Here is an 11,796-nt window from a genome sequence, read left to right on the forward strand (position 1 = left end):
GTGATCTATTACTCAAATCCATTACCATGCACGCAGTTACAAAGCAATTACTAATGTGCTGCAATTACTAATGTTACAGCATGTTAATGTACTGTTGTTACCAGAGTAATTAGTTATTACACAGGTATACAGGTAGCAGCAACTAAACCTAACATGTGACTGACAGGTAATTAAAGTCGGCTAAAAATGTGAATCTAGAGACCTTACTCCTTGTTTGCCTAGAGTATCACAGACTTGAATAACAAACATGCAGAGACACTCAAGGTAATTATCACCTTCCTCAATTCTGACATATTGGACACAAATTGCATTCTCAGCCAAGGCTTGTTGGCTCTGGGGCTCAGAACCCTGTCTACTTCTGCATGCTTCAGGCCAATTAACCAACTCACTAAATTGCATGCATACTATTATCTATGGGGGTCCCTCTGCCCAGGAGGAAGATACATTACCAGCTAATAATTGGCATTTCAAACTTAATTTGGCATTATCTTGACTTACTGCATCCAGACTGAATTCTACCTCCCTCGACCTGTGGAAGTTTGCAGATTAAGAAAGGTTTTAATTATCTTATTATTTCTGCTTTGTTGAATACCCAATTGTGATTGGTCACAAGGGTGTTGAAAAAAATTGAATTTATTTTCAATATACACACGTAGTCCCAGTAATAGCCTCCTCACCGTTCCAAAACGAATGCAATATTGAAGCAGGGTTCAGCTGAGTTTACATGCTCTCCATATGGCTGACAAAGTTACAGAGCCGACTCTGGCAACCACACAAACCTGAATTTGACAGTACCCCCATGCACCCCCAGGGAAGAAGAGGAATGTGATCACAGCTAGCTGGCACTCATATATTGTTGCCGGCGAACGATACAATCTGCACTGCACATAGTGTGGCTTGTGTTTGGCACTGATGGATACAATGTTGCAATCATTACGTCAGACTGGTTAACGCCAACAGCAGCTAGCTGGCTGGCTACGAGCTGAATTAAAAGTGTTGACAGGCACTCCCCATGATGTGAATAATTTGTACAGCTCAGACAGTTGGTTTGCTAGCTTGCGAGCTGTCTGACTGAAGTTAGCTTAGCTCTCCACTGTTGGTTTGGTGTCTAGTGGGTAGTCAATGCCAGAGGCAGGGGGACTAATTTGCAAATGCAGAAGGCTGCTTTGTTGTCATGCTGTTTCTAAGGGTAGGGTTAAGCACAGGAAAGAAAACATCCCCTTTGGTTTCAATTTTATTTGAAACTGTGACTGTATGTTCAATTACACTCAGCATTCATCCTACCCCTAGACACGAAATGCACTAACTAACATAGTTGTCCAAATATTTCAAAAACATTTCCACAACCAGATGACAATGATTTCGCAAATTAATGAATTATGCATGTTGTTGTAGTAGCAGTGGTATAAATGGGATAATGGATTTCGAGGTGTGCGGTTATAGGAAAATAATCAACTTTGCAGAGGCTGTGCCTCTGGCTGTTTTACACCTCCACACCGTTAATTATTTTATAACCACACACCTCCTCGTTGGTTATCCCTTACATGTGACAGTAACTGACTGCTGCTGTGTCATGTGGTGCTGTGAGATGTGAAATGTTAATATGAAGCCATATAGTTTCATGATGTGCGTCCATATAAATGCTTATGTGTACTTATGTGTTATGAAGACGTTTTTTGACAAATAAACTCTATATTATTATCTTACAGCTTGTGTCATAGCTGAATCAGTTTGCTCATGACACAGTTAATGGTCCTCATTAAATCATCTCTTACTCAGGGGATGATTTGTCAGCTGTAGACCTTATTCTTGAACCCTGCATGTGAATCAATGAACGATAAAGCACTTTCTGCCTCATACGACACACACATCGTGGTATCAGAATAATACTGTCCACTGTCGGTTGACAGCAAAACGACAGAGAATCACAATAATCACCAAAGGCTGGCATTCATTTTAATGATGTCAGAATGTAAACCGCACCACCAGCCGCAACGGTACAACTTGTCGCCCCAATTCTCTAGGAATGGAGCCGTATTTACATCACCAGACACCAAGCACACAGTACAGGACTATCTCCTTGGTGCAGCTTTTCAGCTGGGGATGATGTTGGCCAGAGCAGAGAGAGGAGACTGACAGAAAGCTGCTACCAGACCGTCCCTGCACACCCACAGAGTCGCCCGGGGGAGGGAATTAGAAGTACATTGAAGGGAGGATCTCTGTTATGCTGGGATCTGTAGGACACTGGCTCTGCCTATGCTGTGATAGGGGGAGTAACCAAACTAGTACATTTGTACATTCGGCCCAAGGCTTCTCACTCACTGTGGTTCTCCAATGGCCACACTGTGGAACAATGGTGTACCACACACCCCCACAGCTCCCGCAATGCGGGGGGACCCATCAGAATTGGCCAAATCCTAACTTGTTTATGTTTCATGAAGCTAATACATAGTGTTGCAATGCTGCCATTTAGGCTGTGTAATGTATTCACTTGTTCAGTGATGTTGGAAATTCAAACTTTGAAGGTTGTAAAATGACTCCACCTCCCCAATGTTACGATGCAACAGCATACTAATACTAATCAGCAACCAATGTGTCTTCCTAGAGTATGTCCTGTATACCTAAGGCTGCACAATGAGCCATCCATGCGCCTCCTCTCTCTCTCAGCTTGGATAAAGTGTTGTGTGGTGCGTAAAACCAGTCTATTAATGCCAAATAATACAGTCCACCCTCAAAAGACTAGCTTGCTAGGCATTGTTTCATTGCAGTGTACTATATTTAGTTGGTATTTTTAAATGTTCGAATTATATTATATTATATTTGCTTCGTGATTGAGTGGCTGACAGACTTGGCTGGTCGATTTCATCTTATTTTTTGAGGGAGGGGTTCCGAATTCCGACCTTCCAGAGAAACTGCTGTACGCCACTGCTGTAAAGGTGTCACTGGTTTTGTATTAACTGTGGGAATAGGTGTGTTATGGGACATTATCTAGGCCCCACTTTGCAGTCTTTTGAATGGAACAAGTTATGAGCCTGTTAGAGTATGTTTGCACACCCACACATATACTGCAGATATGTGACAGCGGCTATCTCTTTGAATGACATCAGGGAATTACATGGAGGTTTACAATAGGACAAAGTCTGTTGAAAAAGATTAAAGGAGATATTATTAGAGAAGTGTCATATATTTGTTTTACATTATTCTATCAAGCATATGAATTGATGTTAATAAAGATAAAGCTCAACTATTAATTCATTATGCAAAGACTGCAATTTGTGTTCGTTTGGAGATGTATCTCCTGGCTGCTGTGGCTTGTCTCTCAGCTGCTCAAGAAATCACAGAGTACCTTACCTTTTCATAGTTTCCATGGAAACGAACAACTCTATACTTGTTTCCAAGGTAAGTGCTGTAAGCAAGTGAATCATGCATTCTCCAAAACCACTATGGAAACTGTGGAAATTGATAGAAAAGTATTCAACTCCTTCAAAACATACAGTTGCGAGGCCACAATAGTACGGTAGGTGGCTTGTGCGTAAGAGTAAGATAACATAATTCCATTCAAAAGGGTCAACGCTCAAACCATAATGGAAAAAGACATGGCCTTTCATGGTTGGTAATGGTAATGGTCACTGAAGCACATGCATTCCCTGGTTTAATGCCTCCAATAATGGTCTTCACATTTCTTCCATTCAGTGTTTCTCTTGACACTAGTACAGTACAGTGCACTTTTGTTTAACTTTCTGTGATAAATCCGATTTGACTGCTTTCATGGTCAAACTGTACCACTTCCCTCCAGCTATGAGATCTTAGAGAAGACTGTCAAGTTACTTTACCTTTTACTTTTTTATTATTTTCCCCTGAAATCAGATTTAGGTCGGCCACCTGCTAAGCTACCCAGGGTGGGATCATGCTCCCCGTGTACTGGGTTGTATTAGGGAGTGTGAAATGTGTGTTTACAGCCTGGTAAGCCAATGCTAAGCCCACTGTCTGCTCAGCAGTGGGGATCAGAGAATCAGGCCCTGGGGCACCTGTCTGATAGAAGACAGGCCTGGTAGGTGAGGGTGTTGTGTGTGTGTGTGTGTGTGTGTGTGTGTGTGTGTGTGTGTGTGTGTGTGTGTGTGTGTGTGTGTGTGTGCGCGTGCATGCGTATGTGCGTGTGTGTGTGTGTGTGTGTGTGTGTGTGTGTGTGTGTGTGTGTGTGCACCCCCCTTGATTGTGTACATACCTGTGTATATCTGGGCGTACTCTGTGATCCACTGCAGCTGCCCCCCCAACTAAAATCACTGAGCACCAGCACTCACCCCAACACCTCTGTCTCTGTAGGGGTGATTGGGGTCTCTTGAGCTCCCCCAGACACCAGATTACATAGTGACGCCCCTTTCACATTCCCACCGAAATCCCAATGTGTTGATGACTGTCCAGGCTGACTCCACAGGTAAAAATAGAACATGTTCTTCCATTGTCAGATCCAGCCAAATACTCTTCCATTTGCTCTGCCATCATCTCATATGACACACAACTTAGTTCTGGCATTCAACTGAATAGACATTTAGTAATACTTTGCTTTTTTCTGAAGTTCTAAAATACTTGTGATCTGCCGAATAGGCATGTAGATGTGTAGGCCTATATATGGATGTCAAATCTGTCTAGACTGTTCAGAGGAAATCGTACATTTCACATTTCAGAAAATTCAATAAGAGATTGGTTTGGTAATCAGTTTTATTCATGGCATTTATGATGTTCAAGCCTTCAATATCTCATCAGCATGTCATTATAAATGAACGTTTTTTACTGTACACTGTTAGTTCAAGGGAAATGTTACAAGGTCTCCTAATCAACATTTTATGGTATAGCTGTTGCCCGCTGCTTTTGACAAAAAACACCACCCAATAATAGATTGTGTGACATGCTCACCACTGAAGTAGCATTCATGAGACACGTAGAGGGATCCAGAGGAGAAAGAGGAAATAGGATTTTAAAGTTTAAGTCCTTCTGGTTCAAAGTCCAGCTCACCCGGAGAGGATGTGCTTGACGAAGGAGACGTAGTTGATGCAGCCGTTGGCGTCCTCCTGTCCGGCCATCAGCCTGTCCACCTCATCTTCCGTCATTCTCTCCCCGAGCGTCGCCAGCACATGCCTCAGCTCGGCCCCCATGATAGTGCCGTTGCCCTCCTTGTCGAACACCCGGAGCCCCTCCACAAAGTCCTCAAAGTTTCCCTTATCCTTGGAGCGGGAGATGTGCTGCAGCATGGGAAGGAAGGTCTCAAAGTCCACCAGCTTGCTGCTCATATCTTCCGGTCGTGGTTTCCCCAGCACCTTGAGGACATCGGCGTTCGTGGGGTTCTGTCCCAGGGCCCGCATCACGTCCCCACACTGGGCGAAAGTGATCTTCATCTCTCCAGTGGGGGTGCGGTCGAACAGTTGGAAGGCCTCCTTGAACTCCTCAATCTGGTCTGCGCTGTACTCCAGGGTGATGCTCTTGGGGTCGAAGTCAGGCTCCTTAGGGGCCTCTGGCTCAGGCTCCAGAATCGGGGCCGGCTTGGCCGCTGGCGCCGCCTCCTTCTTGGGCTCTGGCTTTTTGGGCTCTGGCTTCTTTGGTTCCACCTTCTTGGGGGCCATGTTGACAGATGCTTGGGGTTCTAAGGTGAACTGGTGTGTGTGTGTGTGTGTGTGTGTTTGTGTGTGTGTGTGTGTGTGTGTGTGTGTGTGTGTGTGTGAGTGTGGGTGTTCCTCTACGACTACGTGCTCAGAGTGAAAGAGTGACAGTGACGAGGGTCAGAGGAGGGAGCGATTCCTAAGCACAGATGGTCAGAAGCTCTCCTAAAGCTTTTATATGTACTGGCCTAAGGGAGGGGAGATGGGCCTGATAAGCAGGGTTCCCATGGCACACTATAAAAGGAAAAAACCTGAAATAGAACCCTAGATCCGCCTGTCCGTCGGTGATGTCACAATGAGGTATTGTTCTCAGCTGCTGTCATCTTGCGGACATCCACTGTCATTAGCCAGGGTCCAGCTGCATTAGCCCGGAATATTCTGTCTGTCTGACTGACACAGGGATCAGAGTACAGGCAATGTATTACTGCAAGAGGATCATTGACCAAAATAGTTCTGCTCATTCACTTTTTTCAGCTCTCAATTAATACTTTAGCAATATCCTGTGAAATGTTTCTCTGGGATTTTACCCAACTTTTCTGAAGTGCAAGAAAGTTTGTTGAAATATTAAATGTATTTTAACTTAGAATGTAGTCATTCCTAATGATATTGCCGTATCACAATGATACATCAATTTCACTGCATAATCATCTGTAATATGAAGTTCACTTGAAGTGTATGAGAAATTGGTGCTGCTAATAGAAATCCACAGGCGAAAAGTGTGGACCTCTCAACTGCAGAGCTAGATAACGCAGACATGAAGCAGACTTGAGAAAACACTGATATACCAATCGGCCACACCATTTAGGCATGAACTCTGTCAAGCCTCTGCTGCAAAAGTTAGTGAAATCATTTCCAGTGCCCCATCTATAATTGTTTGATTAGTTTCACTAGCCCATATATTACTCTGATAACCCAATGTTTGGAATTGACCAATTTAAATAGTGGATGCAATACCAAAAAGATAGAACATTTTTAATTGGTCAAATTTGGTCAAACTCTTTGTCTAAAAATGTAATGACTTTCATAAAATAACTTTTGTTACTGATGGTGCTAGAGACAGATTCAGGAGAAATTATCACAGTTCTCCCTCTACAAGAAAAAGTATGTTCAACGCCTCTGAACAGCCAGGCAAAGCAAAGTGTGGAGACAGTCGAATCAAATTTTATGTAATTGAACAGAATTTGGAACGGCTCTTTAACACTGCCTTCATAAATATGTATTCCTTGATAGTGAAAAGGGCCTGCATCTTTTTTTGTTATTGAAGCTAATGGATCTGCAGAGAGAAAGAGATGATACAGGCTGATGGGAATGCATTAAGAGGCATTCAGCCCCCTTCTAATGCAAAGGCTAATCAAGACTCAGTCAAGCAAATCTACTGTAGCTATCAATGAGCAGAGCAAGAGCTGGTTGTTGGTGAAAAAGAAACAATAATGGTTAGATAAACCCTCTCCCACCACAGAGGCCAAGGGTATGACCACAGTAGCCAGTGACTTGAGACAAGAATAATAAGACCAACAACCCAGCTCTGGAGCAAAGGAAACGCTCAAGTGCATACAATTCTAGAATTCTAAGTCATGATCGTGTGGATATGTTTGTGTGTGATTGTGAGTGTGTGTGTGTGAGTGTGTGTGTGTGTGTGTAGCTGTGTACGGCTGTGTACGGCTGTGTACGGCTGTGTGTGTACGTGGGAGTCAGGGTTACAAGGTCAAGTACCCAATGCAGTTGCAATGTGTTTACCCCATAAATACACAATATGACCCTTGGCACAGCATGAGTAGCTACTTAATAATTTACCTTAATTGAAAGATGATAAATTAATCAACTGACATCCAATTCATTTACGGAGTGAGGGCATGTATAGGACGGGCCATATTGTGCCACAATTTTAATCTATCAAGGCTACTTTCAATTTATACACAGAATGTAATTTATCACCTGGGTCATGAGCAGTCAAATCATGGCATGGTATGATCGCATTATCCATTTGCCCTCCTCTATTGACCATGCCAGTCCCCCTCAATTCTTCACTGCGGAGAGGGAGTCATTTGAGTGTGTGTGTGTGTGTGTGTGTGTGTGTGTGTGTGTGTGTGTGTGTGTGTGTGTGTGTGTGTGTGTGTTTAGCTATGCCTCAGATCATTATCTCCCTTTTCCTTACCTTAGAGGTCACATGGTCAGCAGAACTGACAGCTCGTTTGTTCTCTTTTAGTGTGAGTGTGTGTGTGTGTGTGTGTGTGTGTGTGTGTGTGTGTGTGTGTGTGTGTGTGTGTGTGTGTGTGTGTGTGTGTGTGTGTGTGTGTGTGTGTGTGTGTGTATGTGTGTGTGGGTGTGTGCGTGTGTGCGTGCGTGCGTGCGTGCGTGCGTGCGTGCGTGCGTGTGTGAGAGAGAGATAGAGAGAGAGGGGAGAGAAGGGTGTACGTTTGAATAAAACAGCAAAATATGTATGGAATGAAATGGAAAACATTAAACATTCAAGGTTGGTCTGTAATGTATCAACAGATTTGAATGAGGGGGTTAACATTGAGAAAATGGTAGTTCAGTGTGTCAAACCTCATTTGCTAACTTGGATGGGATACATTTGCTGGTCATAATCACTTCCATTTCGCCCACCAATAATTTCAAATTAACATTAATCCCAATATGACAATCACGCCGCTTTTTGAACAGCAATTTGCAGTTCTCAAAGTCAAGGTAACCCCAAAGTCAACCAATAGACTGCTATTGTAAGGATTGCATCAGTAAATTATTCCTCCATTTTGGATCTGCACAGTAGTTCATCTTAGGAAATGTCACATGAGAGGCACATGTGTGTCGTACATGTATACGTGTACGAGTCAGACAGAGATGTTAGAAATCAGACATCCCAAAACAATGTGTTCCTACTGTTAGTTGTTTCAATCTATTGAGTTTATTTGTCTTTTCCCTTAGTTTCTGTCATTGCAGTACAAACTCTGCTCTCAGCTGTTATTGATGTAAATGGTCTCTCAAACTTACTGCCTGAAGAACACTTCAAAAAGCTAGCATCTGAAAATATGACTCTCTTTCCACTAGCAAATATGAAGTTCTGATCTATTGAATGTGCAGTGGAGTTTGTGTCTGCTGTATTGTATGGCCAGTGTGAGCATGAGATTGAGCATACTCATAACTTGTAAAGGTTAATTTATGCTTTGTCGATCGACACTGCCGACAGCTGTCATCCGACAGAAATTACGTCCAGTCGACACTTTTGAGTTTCGCCGAGGGGTGTCGCACACCTCCTGAACTTTGTTATTTCGCTGAGGCCGTCATACATCGTCTATGACAAGGCGAGCGACACTTTGTTTTTTGTTGAGTGACAATATGCCAATCGACACATATTTAAAAACCATCAAACAGCCTTAAGGCTGTAGTCCACCATTCTTATTCCTAAACCTAGGATGGTTGTTCTCTTTGAAATGGTACCTCACGCGATCGACCCGCACTACTTGATCGTAATCGACGTATTGGGCACCCCTGATATAGATCCAATATCGTTCATATACATCCTTCTTTTCAGGAAGGAGACCCTAGGTGTATCTCAGTTGTGTGTGAGGGAGCCTCCACTCTTGTTAAAGCTGACAGAAATAACTGTTGCTGAGTGCTTGTGGGTAGGTAACACTGTTGTTGCACTTAGATAAAGGGTATTCTTAGCTATTCCCTATCCCTACCATCAGAAAGAAATCCTAAATATATCCCCAAAAACCCTGTCTCCCCACAGTCATTCCCCTTTCAATGCCAAGGGGTGATTGCAGGAGTTGGGATGGGGGGGGTAGAGCTCTTAAGCCCAGAGATAAAGGTAGGAATGGGGGCATGTGGGGTGGATGGCTGGGCTGGGCTGGCTGGATTGGTTGTTGTCCTCACAGGGGGCCAGTGGGAGCTAGGAGCAGCTGGGCTTGGGGGGGTTTGTGGTGGGGTGGATCTGGTGAGGTAGGGGGATCTGGTGGGGGGCTCAGAGGGTTGGAGGTTAACATAGCCGATGACGCGACTGACATTTCACTAGGGGGGCACAATAGAAGGCTGATCTAATAAAAGACAGCCGAGCAGGGCAACAGGGCCACATTCCTCTCCATGACCCTGACTGGGTGTGACTCAGATACACGAAGGTCCTGGGCATTGTTCATGCTCAGCCTCGAAGGGAAGGTCCAGCCCCAAACTCACACATAGCTTTATACAGTGTGATTTCTGCTTGGATTTGCTGGCCTCACCATTCCTATGGACAGTATGAGTCTAAGGCTATGAATACAGGACTGAAAGACTAGATTCAGTAGTCCCACGGATGTTAACATTCTTAAAGTATTAATACACATATGGTTTCCCTTATTGATGGATTTTATTCCTTTTAACAATTGCCATCAGCTTTAAAGAAAATGCTTTGGACCTTTCGTGAGAAGGCCTCAGGAATTAGGAATCCACTTTCCTTTCCTCACCCAGTGTATCCTGCATTCATGGGATTAGCAGGTTGTAACGTATAGTGAACAGCTAGCGGGTTGTAGATCAAGTGTTGACGATGTGTTGACGGCTGTTTGATGCTAAAACAGTCCCCCGTTGGTCCTGCTAGCATCTTTAGCCCACCATCCATTGAGAAAGTATGGTGCATAACTCTGTTATGTATGGATCTACCTTTAGACCAAGTATTGGTATAGTTGTGTTGATCTGCCTTGTGATCTTCTGCTATCAATCTGGGAAGGAAAAAAAAACGAGAAAGCTAGATGATTGAGATGTGTTATTCTCCATTTGATGTTACGACGTCCTTCTGGAACCAAACCAACAGCAACATTATTCTAAAGTCTCATTATTTACCTATCTAATGGTTGTTACAATGAAGGAGTGACTGCTGCCGCAACTATTTTGTGGACATCTGTGTGAACAATGTAATTAAGAAACATGTTTGATAAATGATAGCTGCTGAAGGTACTGCCTGTATTAATAGTTCAGTTTCTTAATTACAATATACAACCGATGACATCCATATGTTCATTTCTCCAGCCTTGCTCTTCCCCATCCCGGTTACAATGCTAGAAATTGAAAAACGACAAATAGGAAAGTGCATTTCACACTCTACTGAAGCAAGGCAAGCAATTTGAAATTAATCAAAACATAATGCAGTTTACAACATGATGAAGACGAGCCATATATGAAACAAGGGGAGTCATTCTGCGATACTCAGCTTTCAGTTTTAGATTACTGTTTAGAAACGGACGGCCAAGAACCCATTTGCACTTGCATTACTTTTTGCATTCGACTTTGGTCCTGAATTTACAAAAAAATAAATAAACAAAGGCTTTACATTAACATTACATATTTTGAAAAGTGCAGCCAAGAAACATATTTTCAACTAAACAACATAACATTTTGGTCACACATTTACAAATAAATGCTTCAAGATTCAAGATTCTTTATTTGTCACGTGCATACAAGTATACAGTGAAATGCAAAAGTGACAGTGCCACAGAGTAGTGCAACAATACGTTTTAAAATAGAATAAAATAAAATAAAATAGAAGTACTAAAAAAATATAAACAGTATGAACAGTATGAACAGTATAAACAGTATGAACAGTATAAACAGTATAAACAATATAAACAGTATAAACAGTATAAGCAGTATAAACAGCGGTGAAGCAATGTGCGCAATGGAATGGCAATATACAATGGCAATGACAGGTTGACAGTACAGATAATTACAGTGGAGGATGAGTCTGCAATGGATAGTTAGATCTTAACATTAGATTATGTATTGTTTAACAAGCATATATGCGTTATACTGTATACAAAAGACAGCTTCTAAGTCTGCATGTTTATTCTTGTTTATTCTTTAGCCAATTTGGGTCACTATGAACAGCACTGCTCTTCTGCTCTGTTTCACTCTCCAAACAATAGTGACTGTTGCTGTCTTTCTTCTCAAAAAACCCCAAGGGAGGTCAGTGGTGTTATTTTCACATCCACTGTTATATTTAGACATGGATTCAACACATTACCATCAGCGATACCATTCCTCATTTCATTCCGTGCATTACAATATCCCTGATTTCTACCTCCACTGACCTCCCCTGGTGGTGTTATACCCTGAGCCCTGATATGGCGAAGACGAGAAGTACGGTGTATAAGGCTTGTCATTTTTCATCATA

At 42.7% G+C, this 11,796-nt stretch overlaps 1 protein-coding gene across 1 annotated transcript; it reads right to left on the bottom strand.

The window, feature by feature from the left end:
• Nucleotides 1-4,714: 4,714 nt before the first annotated feature.
• On the bottom strand, nt 4,715-5,767 carry LOC310805266 (myosin light chain 3). Its single transcript, XM_083670863.1, has one exon. The coding sequence runs from the start codon at nt 5,616-5,618 to the stop codon at nt 5,010-5,012; it is 609 nt and encodes a 202-aa protein (XP_083526989.1). The 5' UTR covers nt 5,619-5,767; the 3' UTR covers nt 4,715-5,009.
• Between the last annotated feature and the right edge of the window lie 6,029 nt (nt 5,768-11,796).

This window comes from Argentina silus (genome assembly GCF_951799395.1).
Source record: "Argentina silus genome assembly, chromosome: 5".
Taxonomy (NCBI): Eukaryota; Metazoa; Chordata; class Actinopteri; order Argentiniformes; family Argentinidae; genus Argentina; species Argentina silus.